The sequence below is a fragment of the Neolamprologus brichardi genome, chromosome 23 (genome assembly GCF_056152115.1).
Source record: "Neolamprologus brichardi isolate AB-2024 chromosome 23, ASM5615211v1, whole genome shotgun sequence".
Classification (NCBI taxonomy): domain Eukaryota; kingdom Metazoa; phylum Chordata; class Actinopteri; order Cichliformes; family Cichlidae; genus Neolamprologus; species Neolamprologus brichardi.
In genome coordinates, this window is record NC_142125.1 from 11,357,122 (window position 1) to 11,381,357 (window position 24,236).

Consider the following 24,236-nt stretch of genomic DNA (forward strand, 5'->3'; position numbering starts at 1 on the left):
CAGTCATTACAACGACAGCTTCCGAGTATAAAGTCTGTCCGTTTGAGCACATAAGTGTTTGGAGGATCTCGTCTCGTGTCCTTCCTCCAGTGTCTTCTACCCAGGTGAGACTCCAAGCTGATACCTCGCGGAGCATTTCGCATCTGAAACGTCCGCACACGACAGGCGACAGTTTCTGGATACAATTGTTGCAACATCGTTAATTTGCGAAAGCAGTTATAGTGTTAGTTTTGGATTTTTGCACATGACTTTGCAGTCAGTTTGACTGGCTTTTCGCAAACAGGAAATATCGTTGCTGTCAGCAAATCTCCATTTCTCGTAGTCCTAATAACAGCTAAAGAGATTCTCTAATGCTTTAGACGACCTCTCCTGAAAGAGACACAGCCAGAAGTAACCAAGTTACTGTCTGAAACGGCAAACATGGTGTGTTTAATAGTAGCAATTCGATTATGAAGTGACATGCGTCGGGATCTCTGGGCTTAACCGTTTCCAGGTAAAATTCTGGATTTTTCATCAGGGATTTTTTTTTCCAGTGGAGGTGCTGGTTTCTGTGATGCTACATGATGAACAAGCACAAGTTTACAGTTGAAACACATGTACTGAACTGAAACTGCTCATGGGTCAGCTAAAGCAGCTGTCAAGCTCTTTTTCTCCTGTTACTGAAACACCCACCACCACCACCCCATCCAATTTCCTCCTTATCGCTTCCCTGTGGCAGCAGTCCTTCTCTTTTACCTTCGCTCTTATTTTTCCACCTGTTTATTCTTTTCCCTAACAACTTTCCTTCTTTTCTTTCTGCCTTTCTTCCTTCATTTTCCCTCTCTGCCTCTCCTCCACATGCCTCGGGGTCCTCAAGAGTTTCAGGAGTTCCACAGACTGTCCATTGTCTTGGGAATGTGGTTTGCTCTCTCCCCTCACCTCCTCCTCCTCCTCCTCCTCCTGTCTGGCTGGAGACAAGGTTAGGTGGTGTTCAGCTTCTGGGTCCACAAGGCCACTGGGTTACAAGACGCTAACCTGATTAACTCCCTGCACCTGGACCAAGTCAGCTGATCAGGGTAAAGTTGAATATAGGCTCTTTTAAAAGAGGAGAGAGGATGAATGTAACTGTGTCGAGATTCTGGGATCAGCAGATTTACCACTGCGTGAATAACATGTGAAGGGAATACAGCGAATGATCAGATCTTAAAGATCTGAAAACAAGAAAATAAAAACACGTGTCAGTGATGGCTTTCCCGACCGCTTAACCCATCTGAAGTCTGTGTGTTTGGTTTAAGTCATTCTTAAAATCCATCCAGTGTGAGGGAAGAGATGACATGCCTCCGATTTCTTATCAGGCTTCTTGTGAATTTCTAAATTTATCAAAATACTTGAATCATTAGTTGTGACTTATGAGGTGGATGCTCCCTATGTGGTGGTGCCTCTGGGATACAAAATGGAAATTGGTAGCGCGTGCCGTGTGTGTGTTTCTCACTGTGTGTGTGTTTCTGTGAGCGTATATTCATATCTTTGTGGGGACCAAGAAGTGGAAGTTTACTATACTTGTGGGCACCAAAATCCTGTGTGTGTGTGTGTGTGTTTCTGACTGTGTGTGTCTCGCATACCCAACCCCCCATCCCAGCGTCTGGCACTCAGGAGGACTGCTCCTTCGTGAGCGTGTCTTCCTGCCAGGGCCTACACACACACACACACACACACACATTAAAATAGAAACGGGGTGAGTGGATTAGGCTGGTGTGAGATCTTTTTAAATGTGCGGTGTGTTTCTTTTGGTTGCTAAACATAATCGTCAGACACAACCTCAGCTCAGCAGACGGGATCGAATTTGGGCTGTGAGACAAATCTGCAGGCTGTTACAGTAGAAGACAGTAAAAACTTTGGTGTAATTCATCGAATTTTCTCTATCACCACATTACGCATTACAGCAACGGTAATTGTTTAACTACTGCGATGTGCAGACGTCTGACTTCAGCTTTGAGGTTCGCCACATTGCTTTAGGCGCTCTGGAATGTGTACAGCCCAACTGGAACTCCTTGGCTGCTCGCCCTCTCTCCATATATTTTTTATGTTCACGGTATACGGTACCACCACTTCCTTCTCCTTTTCATCTTGCACCTTCTCGGCTCTGCAGAAATAAAATCCAGTTGTGTGAGCACAACACGAGGAAGAAAGCAGAGCGAGAGAGAAAGGAAGAAGTGAGCATGAGAATATGAAAGAATGCCAAAGAATAAGGAGGAGGTAGATATTGCTAACAAGGTTGCCAGAGACTCTTTTCATTTTTAATAGTCCCGTAGGAGGTCTGGCTGATAAAGTGTTATGTTATATTATTAAATCCTGGCAAAGTTGGAGCTGCAACAGATTCCAACAGTGGCAATTGTGAAAGCGAGTCTGTGGGTTTGATAAAATTCACCAAAATGAATGGACGGGATCTTTAAACCTTTAAACAACACGTGTCCCACATGTCTTTTTTTTTTTTTTTACTTTTTACAGGTAAATAATTCTTTAATAAAAGCATCTTATATTTTATTTTCAACTTTCAAGTAAGGGATTGCCGGTTGTCGCCTCGTTCCAGTAGATTTAAGCAGCTTCTATCACCTCTTTTGCACTTAAAAAAAAAAAAAAATCCCTGCAGATTTGATTCCCATACAGCCGAACACAGAGTCTGTCCTATTAAAATATGATTGTTTTGGTGGACTGGGACAAACGGTGGCACTGTGGTCCAGCAGGTTTTTCCAGTGTTTCTGAGTAGGATGCTTCTGCTTCCTTAGGCGCTAACATCAGTGAGAACAATAATCTCACGTATTGTCTTCTTCTGTGCCCAGTCTAGTTTCATTTTATCTGTTTTTATTTTTAAAGATCAGGCCTTATTTTCTTGCCATTTCTCCATTTCCATTTCCTACTAATGGCAGAGACGTCGAGCCATTTTTTAAACATACAGATGTTTTTTGTATTGTTGTAAAGTGTGTGATATCCACATTCTGCTATCAGCATTTTCTAGGATGCATGAATATGAACATGGATGTCTGAAGCTACAGAAAATAAATATTTACAGATATATGAATGCTACTTGTGCGTTAAATGTCAGTGTGTAGTACACGCACACTACAGTTGTCTCAGAGTGAGTTCATGTAAGTCAGTGTGCGTGCGCGCGTGTGTGTATTCATATACTTGTGGGGACCAAAATACTGGTCGCCACATGTTTGAAGGCATTTTTTGAGACTCAAAATGTGGCTTTAGTGTCAGGGTTACAATTGGTTATGGTTATGGTTATGGTTAGGTATTTAATTTTTCAGGGTTAGGGTTAGGGGCTATGGAAAGCATAATGTCAATTAGATGTCCCCACAAGATACCCTACATGTGTCTGCATGCGTGTGCACATTTAGCCTGTGTTTTAGTGCATGAAGGTAAAATCCACTGATGCTTTTATTCATCTGCCGAACAGAAGTTTGGGTCATTCCTTCCTTTATAATTTATATTCTGTAATTTTTTGTGTTACCAGCTTCATCTCAGCATTTCCCAGAATTACATTCTGCACAGCCCAGACAGCGGCTGTGAACCTGTTGATTTTCTGCTGTGGTGTTCTGTTTTCTTTTTTTTTTTTTTTGCTTGGAGATGGCAGAGGAAAAAGTGATAATGAAAGCCATGGCAGAGGTTGAGGTTTTGTAGCTGAAAATAGGGAGCAACTCGCCTGCTTGGCAAAAAAGCAACATGGCTTTTGGCTGCATTGCGTTCTTGGTGTAGCGAGGATGAGATGTCTGCGCCTCCTTTATGAGGGATTGCTCGCCGTGTAACTGTTGAATCTTGGTATTAAAGGGCAGCTGATGAAAGACACGGACGCGCGGCGCCTGACACGCTGTAGATGTGGGACTGAGCTGTAAAATGTAAATAAATGCCGAACATTTATTTACATTTTTTGCAAACACTGAGAGAAAGCTATAAATGCGACACATATCATCGGGTCTGGCTTTTTCCGGGGATGATCTGCAGCCCTGTCTGACCTGCACACCTGAGCATCTCACCTCAGGAAATAGCCAGACATACTTCAGAGGGTGGAAGGATGCATGATAAAACCTTTTCTCCTATCTCTGACAAATACTCAAACACCTTTCTTTCTCTGTCTATTAGGTTTTGTTTCTGAGCTCCGAGCGTTCTATTATTCCCTAATTAGCAGCATTAATAATCTTCAATTAGGCATTTAGCTTTGTGCACGTGTAACTCCTCATCCTTTGCTTAAAGTGTGTATGCGCGTGCTCGCCGACAAGCGTCATCGCGGCACCCTGTCCTCTGGTTCTGTCGTGGCTTTCCACCCAACACCAACTGTCTAATGAGGGAGTGAAAGGCCACGGGCGGAGTGGGAGGCAGGGGCTGAATATCAGTGTGTGTTTGTGTGTCTGCACACATGTTTGTGCGTGTAATTAAAGAGAAGTGCCAGCAGGGGGGACCGGTGTCAGAAAGGGTCACCAAGAGAGCAGCGGGCCATCGCCAAGCTTTGGTCATTAACTGCCGAGCGCCGGTAAAGGCGTGTGAAGGTACACAAGTGTATGTCAGAAGGCCAGGAACTAAATTAGTCTCCGTAAATATGTGTTTTACTTAGTTTATCCGTGTTTGTGTCACATTTCACTCAGAGTTTAGCTTTAGCGTTGAGTTAAAGACTTCATAAAGTATGCTGCAAGTCATTTTCAACATGTTTTGTTTATTATATTACTTTTATTATTAATTTCATGAGATTTCTGCGAGCCCAGTGCAGCATTTTTAGATCGCTTGTTTTGTACTAACTACAGTCTTAAACACAAAGGAAAAGAAAAAGATACATTTGGTCACGGTTGGTTGTTACGTTACCCCTTTAAAAAATATTAACATTGTGATATATCAAAGAGATAATTTACTTTTCCTTCTTTTTTTTAATAAGATACAAGATGGCAGCTTCTTCCTCCTTTTGAGGTCGGCAAAATCCTCTTCCTTCACACTGATAGCGGTGACGTCAGTCAACCTGATTTGATTGGTCAGATGGTCAGACTGGAGACAAATATTAGGTTAACGGGATCCTCAACAGAACCACTTATTTTGGACATAAAGCCATAAAAGTGATCGTCCACAAAAATCGTGTATCCACACAGCAAAGGTCATCTGGTGAAAGTTGAACCAGGCTGTTGCTGTGCGCCTTTGTTCTTTAATGCAGATGAGACTAAATCCTCTTAAATCCTCCCCGATTGTCCGACTTCTCGTGTTTTTGGTGATGACGCCTTGTTCTCTTTGCTTAATTTGTTTTTATTATTAAGACTGTCAAGGACCAAAGGTAAAGTAAAACTTTACTAATACATTGAAATGATCCAGAAAATGCTAATTCCTCCCGATTTACGTATAAACATCAAACAAAATTTCTGTTTTTGTTTGCTTGGCTTTCCTTATTTCAGGCTGTTTGTTGGTCACGTGGTGTTCCCTCCTCTTCACTCTGTCAGCTGCCATCCACAGAGAGCCACCGCATCAATATGATGTTTACAAGAGGCAGCAGTTGACGAGGAGAATAGTCTGTGTTTCTGCATTTGTTTGTTTCATCTCACTGTTTGTGTCTGCGTGTGTGTGTGTGTCCACAGTAATTTGTTTTCTTCCCTGACAGGTAGTGTGTGGATTGCCATGGGTTGATTGGTTATCCTGAGAGGTGTAGTGGGAGTTTAGGTGTGCGCTCCGGGGCTGCGTGGGGAGATCCGGGCGGCGTCCCCTCTCACAGAGCCTTCCCTCTGGGCTTCCAGCTCAGAGCAATAACTGGGTAGCTGGGAGGCTGCTCCGGGCGTCTGGGGCCCTAATGTTGGGAGGAGATGGTTCAGAGACAGGAACAGTGCGAGGAGGAGGGATGTGTGTGTGTTTGTTTGTGTGTGTGTGTACTGCGGGGGGATCCCAAGCAGATTTGTTTACCGGTAATTAATTCACCTGATTGACATAACAGCTGCCAGAGCTATGGGAAGGCAACAGCATATGTGTGTGTTTGTGTGCAAGAACACCCCTGTGCATACTTACCATGCAGATTTTTCTGCATACCTGGTGTGTGTGTGTGTGTGTGTGTGTGTGTGTGTGCGCCTGCACACAGAGCAGACCCAGCCATTGAGGGGATTTCCATGTGGCAGGGTTTGGAGCAGGGTTTCTGGCAGAGCGACCCGGCAGTTCTCTGTCTTCCATCGATCGGAGCCGTCTGTCGGCCGGCAGCACCGCTCACGCCGAGCTGCCTTGCTGCTAATCTTTATAGAGTTGACTTCACTGACAGTTATTGGAGCACTTGAAGCTGAGGGGAGGAGAAGGAGGGCCGTGACAGAAGGACAAATGGGAGAGATGGGAGGAGACGGCGATCGCAGTGACAGTCAGCAGGGTTGTGAAAAGTAATTCCTGGTTTGGTTTGCACACGGCCCACATGAAACCAACAGGAACTAAATACATAGACACATAACAGAGCGCTCACTCTGGCGTGAGACACGCGTGTGCAAACACTCTACGTGAATGTCAGCCATAACCGAATCACAAGGCTTCGCTCTGTCTTCGTTGTTTACATTAACAACTTCATCTCACCTGCTCTTCAGCAGTTTATGCTTTTTTGTGCAGCAGGCAAAGAATGAAAAATAAAGCGATGCCCTGTTTTGGGAAACACGAGCTTGGACTGGACTCTGTTACTCTGTGTGTGGCTGCATGCGTGAACTTTGTGGTCAGAGGATCTCGGTTTGGGCGGTTTCATGTGTTTCTGCGTGAGTACAGTCAGGTCAGGCTAAACCCTTGGAAACGGAAATAAACACAGGCTTCCACACAGATATTCAGACACACTCACACAGATACTAACAGGTCAGTATCAGTGTTGTTGTGGCCAGCAGGTAGCAGTGTGTTGGCCTGCTTGTCTGGACCCAGATAACGGCAGATCCATTACCCCCTGGAAGCTGAGGTCTGATCACTGGGCAGATAGAGCCGCTCACTCACTGTCTGTGGACCTAGCCGGTTAGCCAGCCTCCACCGTGGCACTAAAGAGGATCACAACAAGGGGCCAAAGGAGGGCAGACCCCCTTCTGTTAGAGGAAATTGTCAAATGCACGTCCTCCGATAATGCCTCTCTCACATCTCGTGCAAGGCGGCGATGGTAAAGATTGCCGTGGTTATGTCACATCACGGGACACCTCAAAATGGCAGCTGCTGGTCGTCTTATCGCTCGTTGGAGAGATTCGAGTCGTCTCAATTAATAAACGCTAAGAGAACAAACTGAAATATGAAGTTTATTCGTTATTTAGCCTTTGTCTCAAGCACAGTGCAGTCTGTGTTATTATGGAATGACAAGATAAGTCTGCCTTTGGAACTCCTCTTCTGGCTAAAGAGGATTACAGTTTGAGAAATGCGCTCCTTTGTTTTCTTGCTTGAAGAGTTACACGGAAAGATTTATGCTCCTCTTCCAGCGGAGCCTCGTGTGCTGTTCTCCAGTGTTTGCTGAACTTGCTGGCTTCTGGCTTTAGCTTATTTACCAGAAAAGATATGACAGTGATATCAATCTATTCGTCTAACTTTTGGAAAGAGTCTTTCCAACAAGTGAAACTACAGCGTTAAACAGATGCACCTCACAGACACAAAAAGACTTCAGATGCTGTGAATCTCGTCACGCATCAGCAGAGACGAGAGAATATCCTTAACTCGTTTAGCTCATTTGCAAAACATGGAGGCGGCATGGATGGATGCAGGGTTAAGAAATGAAGATGTCGCATATCAATCGTGTAAGTTCATTAGTTACAAGTGAACCAAGAGAAAACCTTGTGTTTGGGAACGACGGGATCACGAAGTAATGTTATAAAAGTGGCGTATTGCAGGCGTCACTGGTCGTAAACGTTTCTGCGGAGAGTCGCTGTTTCAGTCGAAGAGCTGGATTCTTGGCTCATTTTTTTGAAATAATGACCAAATTCGCAGTCAAATTTTTTGATTGTAGCCTGGAAGAACGATTGCAGTGAATTTGGCCTATTCATGAAAAAGCGCGTGCTGATTTGGACGAGGTGATGGCTTTTGTGCATCAGCAACTTCAACACAATGGACTAATGCAACAGCATCGCCGCTTACATCAGCATCGCTCTTGTGCGTATGACATCGGCGGGTATTTGTGATGAAGTTATCGTTTTATAATCTCCGAAAATATTTTGTCTTGGAACTTTGCGAGGCTTTGTTTCGCCTAGATGCTCCACTTTAATCTCAGAGAACAGCTGAGCTTTTCGTGACTGTATTCTCTCTGAATATTACCCTCTCGCGGCTTTGTAATTTTTTTCAGCCCACAATGGGCCTAATACGTGTCGTAGAAATGCGGCGCTGATTATTGGCTGGCTCGGTGGGGATGGAAAGAGAGCTGAAGGAGAGCGACGGTGGTGAGGAGTTAGCACTGTGGAGGTTTTGTGTATCGGGTTTGTTTGTGCGGAGGGAAGAAAAGGAGAGAGATAGCTGTGGCAAAAAGGGCAGCAGCTATCAAAAGCCACAGGCTGCTTTAAACTCCACGTCTGTTTCTTTTTCTATCTTTTCCTCCTCTTTCTCTTCTCTCTCTTTCTTTTTGCTTTTCTCTCCCTCCACCTATCGCTTTCTCCCTCTCTCCCTCTCTCTGCTCCCTGGCCATGCTGATGATTGACGGCCTGAGGGTTTTAATGGGCACTGGAGAGCAGGAGCTGAGGTCGGGGTTGTCATGGCAACTAGGAGAAGGGGCCTTTTGCTGCTGCTTCACCTGAGTACTGTGGAGCCTCGTTGGCTGGCTGAGGCAGGCAGGCTCGCGCGTACGCACACACTCACTCGCCACACACACACACAAACACACACTCGTCACACGTACTTACATGCCAGCACCACTTCCATTCACTCTTCCTCCTCCCTCTAAGATGTCCTGCTGTCTATCGAGCTATCTTCTCTTTTCCTTTTTCTCATTCTTATTTCATCTTCCTATTTTCTCCCTCCCTCCCTCCGCACGGCCGTTAAAGCGCTGAGACAAACCGCAGTTGGTTAACCGTGCGCACGTGTGTTTGTGTTGGTGTGGACGCATGTATGTCAATATGTACAGTATTCAGCCCATTGTTTTTGCTGCCCATTGTTCAACAGGAGAAAAAAGCGCACCACTGCACACTTTACAGTCTCGCGCCCTTATTTTTATTTTTCAGTTGCTCCATCAATATGGCTCCTAGAAGTACAGAAGCCCAAATTATGCACCAAAGAGTCCCTCACCAAAACCAAGTAACAAGCAGCGACTTCTTTTCGCAGTTCACACACTCCATCTTGATTCAGAAAACACTTTTTTTTTTTAAATCCTCCACTGATTATTATCATAATCAGACCTAATAATGGATCCATTCAAACCCTCTCATACGCAAACACACACAGGCTCGAGATCTGAAACAACACAAATCATCTGCCACAATCATGCTTCTATGGGACCCAATCTGTTGCTTAGGCCAACCCCATTACCTGACCTGACCTGACCTGTCAGGCCCCATTCAACCTGGGAAGCGATTGCTGACTAAAGCCCCGCCCACACGTGATGGTCGGGGACCTTCGAGGCTCTCATGTCCTTCACGGTAAAAAGTAATATTGTGAAATTCGGCTACATACCAATAGTGTGTGCTCATATACAGGACTGTTTCTTTACATATTTTAACTACTCAATACTCTGACATTTTTTTTATGCATCTGTCCTAAACAACACATCCTGATTTGCTCTGATGGTCAAAAAGACTAGTGAGAATTTCACGTTTTTATGTTTAATAGTTTTCCACCTGTTTGTGTTGCTGCTGAATGGCTCTGGTCTCTGGTTGCCGAGTTGCTGCTCGTTGCTTCCCGTGCGGACATCGTGGTAGCCTCTGGGGACAATGGACAACTACACAAGACTTCCTGTTCCATCTGCTAATCACTGTTTACAAATACAGATGTACTTTAAAAAACTGATTAACTGTTTACAGACTGTAGCCAATGATTTTGAGATTGTTTCTGTGGGACATCGGTGTAGTTCACCGGGTTAAAGCTAATACTAAAGCTAACTGCGTATCTACCCCGGTCTTTCTCCCAGCTTTCTTGTCTTCTTTTCTCTGTCCTCTCACATGAAGGCTAAACAGACTCCAGATATACACTCAACCACAAAGTCTTTGGGGCCAAAGACATTGTCCCCCTGTCGCAGATGTCTGTGAGACTGAGTTATTTGGCATTTATGCGTTAAGAGAAACATTGGAAGAGTTCACATGCTTCCCAGGCCACCAGGTCACAGTGGAAGGAAGAAAAATTATGCTTAGCACTTATTATAAGAGGGGTGAGTGTCCATTTTTTTTTTAACTGTGTGCTGTATTCTTTATTTTAAGGTTTGGAAGATCCTCTTGACCTCTTCCTCTTCGTGCTTGTCTACTGTTGAGGCTGGAAAGAACTGACAGTTCACACATAGACCTGAGAGTAATATAGAAGCATCTGTACTAAGCTCTTCTTCACTGTCTGACCTCTCCTCACCCTCTGAGAGAGCTCTCCAGCTCTTCCTCTCTCGGCCCGCTTCCTATTGTTTGCTAGCCTTTTCTGTTTAAATGTCTCCCCTCTCTCCTTTATGCCTTTCTCTTTCCAGTTTTGGCTCTTGCCTTACTTCTGTCGATGCCACATCCGTGCTCTGTCACGGTTGTTTTCAGAGCCCCACAGATTCACACCCTTTTGCCGCTGCAGTTTTTGCATGCACGATTGTGCGCGCCCTGCCTCGTGGCCCCAGGGCGTGCTAGTTAGTGTCTGGACTGTGCAGGTCAGGCGAGGCACGGAGGGAAGTGAGTGGAGCTCTGGTTACAGTGGGGGAAGGGCTGGAGGAGAGCGCTGTGTATGTGCATTTGTAAATTATGTGGATTTGCATCCATGTTCAATAGCAGATATTGAGGCTTTTAATTGGTTATGTTTAATCAAAAGACCCATGGTTATGGGTGTTCATCTTTAAGAGAAAGCAACAGTGACTATTTTGGTACACCCATCCATCCTCCACAGCCTTTGGAGTAACAACATCTAGGTCGTGTCTGGAAGACATTAAGACGGGCTGCTTGTTAGATGTCAGGGTATCTGTGCGGTCTTAGCTTTTCAGTTCTTCTTCCACAGGAATCATTGCAACTTTTTTTTAATTGCTCCTCGCATTGCCCTGGCCATGCCAACGATGAGCTGATGGTCGGCACAACTGAGGCAGCGCCACATCTGTCTCTTCTCCCTGATGTTTAGCATCATTATTACTGTGAAAGAAAAGATTAAATACAGTCTAAAATCAATACATGTCATAGATGCATTCAAGTGACACATTTATGCCCTGTTTTTGTTTTTTTTTGTTTTTTTAAACTTTAGCAGTTATTGGAAAAAAGTGCTGTCCATTCCTAGCGCAACGGGGAAACTAGTTTACTCCAAACCCACAGAATTCCTTCCTTAACGTTCCCACTAAATTACCATATTTGCATTTTGTTTTTGTGTCCATCGATTGGTTTATCACAGCGCCCAGACAATCATATCTCCGTCAGATATCGTGAGATATCTGTAATTGCTCCATTTGCTCCAGAAAGAGCGCAATCAGGGTGAAAAAAAGGAAAAAAGTTTGATGGCAAATCGTTTCCGAACAGCGCGTATCTCTTTCTATTAATTTCGGCAGACACAGGATTGTTTTAACACCTTGCCGATCGCTGATTGTCCCGTGACTGTGTGTTAATCCGCTGAAGGGAAATGCAGAGGCTTTTATTTTGGTTTTGTTGTGGTTGTTCTTTCAGAGCGCGGCCGCTGCTCCCAGTCCAGTGATGGGCAACATGCCACCCAATGATGGCATGCCAGGAGGACCCATGCCCCCGGGCTTCTTTCAAGTAAGAAAAATGACCTTCCGTCTGACTTCATCCCTCACCCACCCCCACAATCACCTCCAACCATCACCCCTCCCTTAGCCATGGCTAAGCCTATCCCTCTGTCTCCTCCTCCTTTTTTTAGCCTCTTTAGCTGTCCTAATCCCTGTCCAGATGTGTTCCCTTCTCTGTCTCTCTGCGTCCATCCCATATGTCCATATGCCCGGGATGTTAACTCCTGGTGCTCTGTCTGCTGCTCTAGACTCTACCCGTAGAGTTTTCTGTGTTACCGTGTGCTTTCCAGAATATAAAATGCCTTTGCAAGTGAAGGAGGTGTTGGGTTTGCTGGGAGGGGAGGAAAAAGCAGAGTGAAGAGGAGGCTATTTTCTCTGGTCTGTGTTGCTTCACTAATTCCTCCTGTCATCACTGTTCTCTGAGGGCTGTCTCAAAGGCTGACGAGGTCACTCGCACTCTTTTCTCTGTTTCTGTCACTCTCTCATATTCAAATGAGGACATATAGGAGCCTTATTTGACACTGTGACACACATTAAACTAGTAACATTTACAAAATTGAGGTTTTAAAGTAACTGTACCCCCAAAGATATGCTGTGAATTGCTGAGGGTGAGAACAGGAAATCTGAATTGGCTTAAAGCAGCTTTTCTACAGCAGACGGTTTGAGTAAGAAAGAAGTCACCAGCAAATATGAGATTTTTCACATTATACCACGAGCAATTCAGGTGAAACGCCTACGGAAGGAAGAGGGCATTCATCCCCTGCAAAAGTTTGATGTCATTTAGCGAAACCCTGGACACCTTCTTGTGGAGAGGAGCCTTTAAAGGAGTAGTACAACATTCAGCCAAGACAGCTCCATTTACTGACAGTTTCGACGCAGTCTGTAGGTCACGTAAAGGAGCTGTCTGCAAAGACTTAAAAGTAGGTTGGCAAACCTGCACCAAAGCAATCGCAAGGTTGTTTTTGGTGGCTTTCAACGCAGCAGCCGAGAGCAACCCTTTCCCTCTGGTCTGTAAACGAGCGCTTTTCCCTAGCGACCATTGATTGCCAAGGAGTTGCCGACCGGCTGCTGAATTTTATTGGTTAGAGTTTGGAAAAAGTCCTCTCTGTCCAAAGATAACAAAGCTCCTTCAATCGATAATGCTAGCTAGAAGGGTTGTCCTGCTAACCATGTAAGATCAATAACTGTCAGCAGAATATTGAATATAAAATATTCAGTCACCAGATCCCAGCCTCGTGCTCACATTGGTTGATATATATATATATTCTTTTAAATTTAATTAATTTTCCTTAAATGAATAAACAAAGATGTTTATTAATGCATTTATTGTTATTTTATTTTTAAAGTTTTATTTTTGAGATTTTTGTTTGTAAATCCCCGTGATGTGTAAGAGTCTTGCTAGCGTCTCAGCCATTTAAAGACTTTCTCCTGAGTTAAGCATTAAACACAGGAGTCGGCTGACCAGGCAATGCAATAAAATTACAATACGTCTTTAAGAATAATACTTTACTTTATTAATCCTTTGTGAGTATAATTAAACATGCTCAGTGCTGTAAGCATGCTGCACAAATTTCCTCTCACTCTCTGTCTATAGCGTACCTGATGTTTCCATACGTACAGTTTGAGGCTGTACAGCCTGTTTTTTCTTGTTTGATTGGCAGCGTGTCATGTTCTGTGTGTGTGTGTGTGTGTGTGTGTGTGTGTGTGTGTGTGTGTGTGTGTGTGTGTGTGTGTGTGTGTGTGTGTGTGTGTGTGTGTGTGCACATGTACATGCTGGGGTGGTAGAGAATGTTAATGATGTATGAGCAGTGAGCAGGCCAGGGAGAGAGCTATCTGATGGTGTTGCGTGAGTGACATTGCTTTCCATAAATAGACGCTGTGTGCAGGGCAGACAGACAGACAGGATGGGCAGAGAAGAGGAGAACAAGGAGGGATGGATGCTGTATTCACTTTCATCTTTTCTTCTTTTTTCATCCATCCTTCTTTTCTTTCTCCTCCCCTCTTCAGCTCAGATTAGCTGAGCAAAGCAGGCAAAGGTGAAGAAAACAAGAAAACAAAGGTGCGAGCACAGACCCTGCACAGTGCACCGAGACAAAATGCTCCCAGTGCCACTGCAAAGATTTCCCTAAATCAAGCTCACACTGTTAGTGGTACAACATTATCCTTCAACATGAGCCAGAGCCGAAGCCCCGCTCATTGCTTTCTGTAGGTAGCTGACATTAATTCCCCATTGAACTAATGGCTGCGGTCCGCGCTGAAAGTGCAGGCTGCTGAGAATTCTGCATTGCATTTGTTCATTCAAATGAAGGGGAAGCCGTGTCACCCCCCTTCGCACACATTGTTGAAATTGTGCTCGTGTCCTCAGTCATTCCTGAGATACGGTTAGTCGAGTGGACCACAGTCTTGCCGTAGAATTGTGAATGGATTACATCGAGCTAAGCGAAATTTCCTCGGCGTTTCGGTCATTTCTCATCTGAACTCTGGGTCGGCTTCCTTTCCCACCTTCTCCCTCCCTCACCTTCTCCTTCACACGCCAGGCATCCTTCTTCATGACATTTCTTCACTCTCTCCATTTCCCTTGTTTTTGAAACTATTATTTCTCACACGCCGCTTCAGTGACACATGCTTACTCACCGACTGTGTGTGAACTGCTCGTGTGTGCTGTGTGTGTGTTTTTTCCCAGTTGCTCTAGCATAGCAATTAACATAGGTGACCCCAACACTGTTATTGGCTCCAGTCCTGGGAGAGAGGGATGAGGGGCAAAGACAGGACACTGGAGGAAAATAGAGATGGGAGGAGGAGGAGGAGGGTCTTCCTTCATGTTATCCTAATGTGTAGCTCACTGGGTGAGCCTGGCATTCAGGGGTGGGCAGTGGGGGGGGGGGGGGGGGGGGGGGGGGCATCATTTAGGCAGAAAGACAGAAGAAGAAAGAGAATAGAATAAGTGTCTACACGTTTGGTGTGTAGTCCTTCGTCTCTCAGCAGAAGTCCATCGCTGCTGCATCATAGCCCTCTGGGGAGGGCAAGCAAAAGGGGAGATGACAAGGGGGAGGAGGGGGGAGGGAAAATTAGGGACGAGAGGCAACAAGGAGAGATAGAGGAGGGTGGAGGAGGGGAAAAAGAAGAGGACAGTGAAATGTCAGGGGAGTCTTTCCAAAATCTTTTTTTTTTTAAATGATAAAATGAACATTAAATGATCTGAAGCGCCTCGCTCTCGAGCTGCTTCTGTGATCTACACACGACACGTAACGCAGTCAAAAACACAGAGCGCACTCTCGTAGGGGTGTAAACCAGCCGGGGTGGGGCATCCTCTCTCTACTAAACTGGAATTGTTCCTCTTGCCAAAAAAAAAAAAAAAAAAAAAAGAGGATCGAGAGTCAAAGGCTGTGCAATTTACGGCAGGTAATTGCAGCTCTTCAGGGACAACACGAAAAAGCACAACAAGAGGATTAGGTTTGATTACACATTTAAGAACAAGCAACCCAGGTATCAAAGGCAAATTTAAGAACCTGTTCAAAGCTGACACATGGCACGCACATGGCGAATTAGGGAGACATCTGCGCTCGGTAATTTATTTATCAAAGGTAAGACTGGGCTTGGGGTTCAGTCCGGTCAGTCATATTACAAAGATGCAGATAAATAAGGTGAAGTGCTTTGGAAAGTGAATGACAGACTGCAAACCGTACAGAAGTGATTGAGGAATAGCGTCTGAAATATTATTTCTTCTGTTAGGGCCGGCGCCGGTCCTTTAGTGGAGATTGCGGACTTTACAGAGGGATAATCACAAAGTTGCCCAAAGTTAACAAAGTGAGGTGTGACGGTGTTCAACCTCTCAACAAAAACCACCGACATATTTAAAAAGTTATGCAAAAATGTTTAATCTGCTTTTCTAACACATGATGTCAAAGGACCCAGACGAGTCAAAACTTTCCACTGAGAAGAGGGACTCTGCTTATCCTTGAGAGGACAGCCACAAAAACCATACCCAACAATTCCCCTTGAATGACAGACTTAAAGTGAGAAGCAGTACTCAGGAAAACCTTTTCTCTGCATCGTGTACCTGCACTTTCCTTTAGACTTGGCTCATGAACATTAATGATGTATGATAATAATGAATGAAGCCTTTTTCTCCTGCTGTTCATGCTTCACCTCCACCATCACGTGATTTCATCTGTTTAGAGGCAAACATCACATGTTTCTCTGCGTGTTGGTGAAAGAGCTCAGGTCCTGGTGTGGTATTGCTTCAGTATCTCTGCAGACCGTGTCTGCATGTTGTAGTCGTGCACTGCAACCAGAAGGCAACGTGCTGTTGGCTTTTTGGAGGACGGCATCACCTCGCGATGAACAACACGCAGAGAGCAGAAGAATGTGGGCGAAGCAGTGGCGAGCGGCGTCGCCGCCACGTCCTGCCAATGAGCAGACTTCCGCTATATTGCGTAGCAGCCCCCTCTCCCCATACGTGGCGATTAAGTTGGCAATACATCGCTGCTCCGTCTGGAAATTCACAATGGACAAAGACCTTCTTTGTCGTTTCGTGAAGCTGAGAGTTAAAACAACGTAAAGTGTCCCTGCTGCCGTTGTTTGAGGTGTGCTTTTGTGCTGCTTTGTGCTTAACTCATTTGTTGCTCCTTTCAAAAAGACAAATTTTCAGCCAGTCAACATTCGACCAGCACGTAGCATCACGAGCTGTCGTACTGCATGCTTTTGGCTTTTTGGAAACGTGTCCCTGCGGCCTCTACATTGGTTGAATTCCCACAATCCTTCTCACAGATCCACACTGGTGCACCAATGGATGGGTAGAACCCTTAAGCACCAACGGTGAAGTAAGCATGAATAGTTTTCATCAATTAAAAAGCAGGTGGCTCCATTTTGGGGAACTTTCCATTGATACTCATGATTACTGAGGCCATGCCTCTGGGAGGGGGGGCATTTCGCCTGTAGCAGTACCCCTTGTTCTTGTTGCTAATTTTTATTTTCTGACTCTGGACTCGTCCTGCTGCTGATCAGATGCTTCTCGGCCGTGCCGCTTATAAATGTTTTAAACCTCAAAAACCTTTGCACGATACTGTAAATAATTTGGCGCCGTCCCAGCGGGTTAACAGCTATCCTCCGGGAGAAAACACTCCTGATCGCGTGCTCCCGTCGCTGAGCTGACATGTTGCCATGTTGTATAGCATGAGCTAGCAGGAGACCCACTGCTGCCACTGCTGCTCTCTCTGGAATGTTAGCAAGGAATGACAATGAGTGTGCATTCAGTGTGTGTATGTGTGTGTGTGTGTGTGTATGTGTGTGTGTGTGTGTGTGTGTGTATGTGTGCCTGCTACTCCTGGCTTTGTTTGTTGTGTTCAGTGATGCAGGCTGCTTTGTGTTCTCACTCTTTGTGTGTGTGTGTGTGTGTGTGTGTGTGTCCAGAAGTTTGACAGAAGTTACACACTGCCCTCTAGTGTTGGCAGCTATAAACAGGTGAAAAACCCTCAGCAGGCTGCTACTCTTCCACCCCTCTCTCCCTCGCTCTCACTCTTTCTGTTAGTGGTCCATCAGGGGCAGCAGTGTGGGTCTTCCTTAAGCTGAAATGAGCGGTGAGGAGGCGAGGGGGTTGCGTTGATGGGTTTGTGGTACTGTGCCAAGCTGTTATCTCCTTAGCCGGGTAGAAAATGATTTTATTAATTGCTTCATTTAACGCTCCCCGTGTCCCCCCCCCTCCTCCTTCCCCTCTCCCACACGAATACACAAACAACGCCACACAAGCTCACGCACACTCGCACACTCTCCAAGCAAGCTACTTTTCAAACTCGCCCTGCATATACCTCCACGACAGTTGAAATGTTCTCTCGCTCCCTCTCTCTGCGGGGACCTGTAGAGGGAACAGTAGAGCCATAAAGGCCATATGCTGGCCCATTCAGATGTAATAGCAGGAAGGCCTGGGGAGGCCCAGTCAAAGGAGCTACGCTCCATTATGGTACATTATAGAGAAGAACAAGAGAGGAGCACTGTGAGTGTTTCTGTGTGTAGTTTCTGAGCAAGTGTGTGTGAGAGTGTGTGCGAGAGAGAGCGTGAATGAGATTGTGTATTATCTACCCTGCAGGAACAAAAAGTTGTTCTCACAATCATCATGTTGAGACCTCCATATGGGGACGAGAAGATGGTCCCCACGTGACCAGCTGGTAAAACTGGTGAAAGTAGTTTAAGGATTACGTGATGGTTATGTCAAAGATTCAGGTGAGGCAGGAAGCGCTCATGGTTATGTGCGAGGGTACGGCTCTGAAAGATGAATGCAAGTCAATGCGGTGTCCTCTCGAGCGACTGAAACTAGGCTGTGTGTGTGTGTGGGGGGGGGATGAGAACCAGACTGCTGCAGCTGGGTCAGTGCAGTCAGACCCCGCAGGGGTGTCTTGTTAGACACACACAAACACACACACACACACTCTGGCCCGACAACAACAGTAACCTCTGAGGTCAGACAGAGCTAGCGCTGCATTAGCCCCAGTGTGAACCCGCTGAGAGACAGAGCGAGCCAGTACAGCTGGTGTTAACCACCCAGAACATACACACTGCACACGGAGTGGCAGAAAAAACCCACAGTGGTACCGGCACAGACGTCATAACTGTGCCGGCACGCCGTCTGTGTGCTGCATGTACAACTAAATAAACACGTCCAGGTTTGCGTGTCGCGTTGCTGGTTAAAAAGTGGCTTTTGTGGAGACTTGACTACGTCTCAGATGATGATGAGATTAATAGAATCAATGAAAGGTAAACTGACACATCTCACAGGGAGAGGAAGCACCTGTCTGAAGAGCCCTGCTTCTGCTTCTGCCTTTTATAAAGGGTAACAAGTCCTTGAATACGTGCTTCTGCTCATGAGCAGTGTTATTTTCATGCGTACGTACGAGCTCATCTTTCCTGCCAAAATCTGTGCTCTTGTATGGCGTACCTGGCGGTGCAGCGGTACTGTATCCGTGCCCGTGGGAACTCGCTTGTTTCGAGCTGTCAGTCAGGCGTGTTTATTTTTCCGCTGTAGTTCCAGGTTCCTGGTGTCCAGCTCTGTGGCTTGGATGGCGGAGCGCCGACAGAGCGCTCACACGGGGAGGGCGGAGCAGTGGGCCGGGTGGGAAAGTGAGGTAGAGCCGGAGGGTGGATGTACCTGCTTCTCTCTAGCTCCGATGCAAAAGAGAAGCAGGTACATGTGCAGCTGCCTCTTACATGGAAAGCGATGCACACGAGTGAAGAGGCACGCTTGCCTAACAGCTGTGTGTGTTTAGCTGAAAGTCAGTCAACTGAAACATCATCAGCAGATATGATGATTGATGATTTTGCTCTGATAATTCAAATTAAAAATTGCAGCTATTCGGCGAGAGAGCAGTAGTATCACAATGTCGTGCAAACTTATGTATGCCAAACTTACTCTACAAGTTCTATATCTTTCTGATTGGCTGCCTCTTGCAAGCAAAACTATTTGAACAGCTTCTGGGAGGAGCTTCTGTGCATACAGCCAGAGCTGTGATATCCCTGCTCAGGGACATCACACAGAGCCAGGAGTAGAAAAGAACAGTCTGAAACTCAGCACTTAGAGCAATCTGAAGCACGCTCACATTCATACCTACAATTTAGAATAACCAATTAGCCTCATGTGCGTGTCTTTGGACGGTGGGAGGAAGCTGGAATAGTCCAAGTATGTCAACAGGAAAGCCCCACCCTGCCAGTGGATTCAAACCTTTTTGCTATGAGCTGACAGCGCTAACAACCACTGCACTGTAGTTATAATATATATTAGTATAATAGGTCCACTTTAGGCAAGAGTGCAGAATATTTGCATAAAGTTATGTTTATTTTAGATTTTTATACATTTAAATTTTGAAATTGGCCCTTTTATTAGGAGAAGTGTAATCTAGTGTATTTGAGTAAACTGCACTAATACTGTCAACCAGTGAGTGTCAAGGGCACTCCCATAATCCTTTACCTTTAAAATGATGTTAAAGACACACCTCCCCCCGGCAGCCCGCTTTCAGTGCTCATACTGTACCTGCAGGTATATCAAAGCCAGCACACACTCAGCACCTGAGACAAGATCCTGCTATCACCTGTGAAGAAAGAGGGAGATCTTATATTTGCACTCACCGCCACTCATCTTGCACACATGCTCACACACACACACACACACCTGTAATGTTACTTGATAGCCAAGTGCTTGACAGAAGCTCTGGCAGACTAGCAGATAAGTCTGGTCTGGCGGTGGGTGGTCCCGTTTCTCCACATTGATGCTAGTAACAGGTTTCTAGCGGCGTGACTGCTGTCAGAGTCAGATGATGCTGCTGTAGTACGAGATGCGGAGGTCAGAGTTGACGTTAGTCCCGTGATACGGCGTCACTTTAACGTAGAGGTGTTTGCTGTGAGAGATTAACTTATGAGTGGTTTCAGCTCATTTGCTCTAAAAATATAAACTGAAACTGTAGTTCACATAGCAGTGATTGAGTCTTCAGTTCAATGTTGATTTAAGTGACAGAATAATTTCAGTTATTTTCAGAGAGGGATTTATTCTTCTATTTCATTGCCATAATGATGTTTGATTGGGTTTAAATGTTTGGCACTTCTTTGGAGAGTGGAAGTGAGCTCCAGAATTAAGCTTGCTTTGGCCCTTGATTCTGTTTTGGACGGTTTTAACTCTGGCAAACCGGATCAAGTGTCATCACGGCAGAATTTAGAAAAATAATACCACGTTTGAAAATACCCTGAATTATCCTTTGGCAGCAGTGCTGTAATTGAATGCTGATTACAGGCCACTTCGTGAATTGATCTGACCCCATCCTGGCAATTAACAATTCCTGCGCATGGAAGTCAATGCGGCCCTTTGAAAATGTCAGTGACAGATCTTATTAGAAGCATTCTTTGTTGGTGTAACAGATTAAATATGATGGTTGTGAAGAAATTCTACATATTTACAGTGAAATTTAATTTTTAATTTTCTCATTTTGACCTCTGATGAAAGAGATAAAGAGGGCTTTGCTATTGTATACAAGCGGCATGTTAACAACGGATTGCTTTGTGCACAATGAAGTGAAGTGAGGCAGAATTAGAGTCCCAGTAGAACTTTGGTCATCTCTTTCAGATCATTTACTACTTTGTCTCCCGTCAGTATCGTGTTTTTCAGATATTATGCCATACTCATTTTCCTCTGAGTGCTGGTGATGTGTTTTTGATTTCCCGTAATAATGTCCAGGAGAGTTGTTTGAACTGAATGTTACATACCGGGAAATAAAGTATTTCCCTGTACTTCAGCATTAGCATCAGCTACATAAAACACGCTTATCTCATTGAAGTAGAGTGATAAATTGTGCTTGTGTAGTTGATCATTTTTTAGACTCAGGAGAGTTTATTGAAATTACAGCCTTTTAATATACAAGCACACCCCCAAAATACCAAAGCTCCAGTTATATTTAACGCAGTGGTGTGCAGTGACTTTTACAGCAAGGCAAGCGGGGAGACAACCAGAGACCAGAAACTCAAGAAGAAACACAAATGTTCTTCCACTGGACCACATTAAAGCCTTTTCGAGTTTTTCTCCTGTCCATCTTTATTCTTATATACATGCTGACAGCCCTGTGCATCTCTGCGTGCTGTACCTACCCTGAAGTATTCTAAAATATTGTACTTACGTCTGTAGTGTCATCAAAATGTTTTGGATTCGCTGAGTTCCCGTGAATTCTAAAGGAATTTTCCTTTATTGAAAGCAAGATTGAAATATTATTTAAAAAATGTCATCAAACACCAAACTGTATTATTGGCAATGGTAAATAAAGTATCAAAAGTAAAAGTACTTAGTGTGCAGAAAAATGTTCCCCAACATGTTATATGGATGTTAATATAACATCCATATGATGGATATGAATGTTATTGCTGTAGGTGTTTAAGGTTGGGTGAATTGTAAATGTTGTAAATACTATATGCTAAGTATATTGCATTTAGTATATTAAATTAAAACGCTTGAGCAATGAGGGCCATGAGTAATCACCACTTAGTGATTGCCTCCATTGTTGATTGTTTTTTTATATAAACTGTATAAACAAATGATTTCTCAGAGATGCTAATCTGCCTTACCTGTTAAACTTCTTCACATTGCACTCTAACCCCTCTAAATTACACTTGTTGGTATCGGTGGTTAGTAAGCGAAAATGTATCTGATGATAAATCACAGAGGGTTTGTTTAGTTGCTAAACAAACAGGCAGATTGAAACTGATCTCAGAGCAGTGAAAGCAGAGCCAGCAGCAGATTGTCTATGTGTCGTATGGACTGCGAATGCCTCTGTTTTCCCCCAGATGAGCTGGAAGAGTTTGCCAGAGTGACAGAAGTGTGAGTTTCTCTGCTTAGACTCCTGACCTGAACCTGGATAAGTAGATAGATGGATGCAAACAGATGAGAAGCTGTAGACAGAAAGTTGTTTAAAATAAGAGATATTGGTTTCAGGATTTGATTGATCTCTGCTTTTAGATTTCACTGTTCAAGCACTGCTTGCCTTGCTTGCCCTGATGGAGTGCCGCTAATAGATTTCCTAAAATCTGGCCAAGCAAAACTAAACCAAACCTATAACTGCAGTACTCACATTAAAAGTGATTTATTGAAGGTTGATTGCTCTAATAATGTTTCCCCAGAAAGATTTGCATTCATTACATTGTTGAAGCTCGTTTTTTAAAAACAACTTTAAATCTGTTCTTCACCAGGGTCCCCCAGGATCTCAGCCTTCACCTCACACGCAGCCTCCTCCACATAACCCCACTAATCCCATGATGGGACCTCATGGACAGGTAAGAACCAAACATTTATCCAGTCTGTCACTTTGCTTGTAGGTTCCTTCTTGAGCCTACCCTTGATTCCACTCGCTCACTCGCTCAAATAACAGTGAAAAGTGTACAAACAGCACACAGGTCCCTTGTGCTAACAGGCAGGACGGGCAGCATCCACAATGGTGGATTGGATGAATAATTTAGCTGTGTTGGCCCAGCTGTAAAGAGCGGAGGTGCATCTGGAGGGCCTCCTCTCTTCCTCAGCCCAGCACTCACCATCCCGTAGTCCATCAATAGACCATTAATATTGCAGCACAGCCTGACATTGTGCAGCTCTTCATGCACAAACCCACCACAACACGGTCAAAGGAGGAGAGAAGAGGAGCCGAAGAGAAAGCCGACTTAAGTGACGAGGGTACAAATGAAAACGGTAGTGAGTCGGTTCTCACTTCGAGGACTAATTGTTATTATATAACTCATCTTCCACTTGCTCCAACCACACACACACGGCGACACACAAAACATGTAGTACATAATTATAATTTAAATGCAGTCTCATGCTGTATTTGTGTTGTGTGTGCTTATCTCTGTGATAAGATGATGATACAAACATCATGCGGCTCATGCTCCGTGACCAAAACACCCAAGTCTTACCCAATCAGCATTCAAATCTGCACGTTTCCTCTTGATACTAAAATAGTTGGACTGACTTTTGAATTAATTCTTATCGTCTAACATCGAAATGTGGTCCACCGGGCGTGGATATTTGTAGTTGTAGCAGCATATTCTCAAAGGTAATTCTGAAAACCATCTGTCTCTGGTGTTTTACATTATTCACTAGTTGTGTGGCGGCTCTGTAATGCATGTCCCGGCCAGCCTTGTCTTGTCCCCTCTCTGCTGAAACATAGTGAACGTGTCTTAGGTTTCTGGTATGAATCACGCAATCCAGGCAGAATCTTTGTAGCTAGACTGCCTGCGTATGCGAGGTCGGTAGTAAAATGTCCACCACCGAGTGGCACAGAAACAGAGACGGGGTGTAGAACTACTGCTTTCAACCAGCCGTGTGATGTTAATGCCCCCCACCCGCTGCAACATTATTGTCCTTGTATTGTTCTTCCGGTCCAGATTTCTGTCCTGCATGCCTTTTTTCCCCATCTTCCTAACTCCCCCTTTACCTTTATCCTAATGGCATTTATCACCTGAGGTCTTACTTTCCAAAACTTAACAACAAGCCCCTCTTTACTTGGAAACAGAACAAAAATACAGCATGCACATTGTTCTTCAGCGCAATAGCTCCCCCTGTTGACGTCCAAAGATAAAGCCTCAAACATGAGAAGGTCAGCTATAGAGAGTCAGGTTTGCTAATCATCTTGTGCCTTATGTCATTTCAAAGTGTCACTTGTCAAGAACAGTTTGGCTCTCACCCGAGGGGAAACATATGACTAATCTATTTTACATGGAAGTGTTCTTGCTTCCGGAGAGCACATTTGTACACGTTTTGAGAGACTAATAGAAGCTGGTTGAAATGATATTATTATCATAACATCAGTTAAATTTTTTATAGAGATCTGTGTTTATTAGTTCTCAATCAGAAGCACCAAAAGGCAGCGTACACTGTGATTTATGGATGCAGTGTTTT

The 24,236-nt window shown here is 44.6% G+C and overlaps 1 protein-coding gene across 2 annotated transcripts in view; it reads left to right on the forward strand.

Moving 5' to 3' along the window:
- The window catches only part of ssbp4 (single stranded DNA binding protein 4), an 82,503-nt gene that overhangs the window by 47,958 nt on the left and 10,309 nt on the right, over nt 1-24,236 (forward strand). For both annotated transcript variants that reach the window (XM_035907531.2, XM_006790337.3), the window contains exons 5-6: nt 11,742-11,831; nt 22,535-22,618. In XM_035907531.2, the coding sequence (XP_035763424.1) occupies nt 11,742-11,831; nt 22,535-22,618 (174 nt within the window). The remainder of the gene's footprint in view (nt 1-11,741; nt 11,832-22,534; nt 22,619-24,236) is intronic.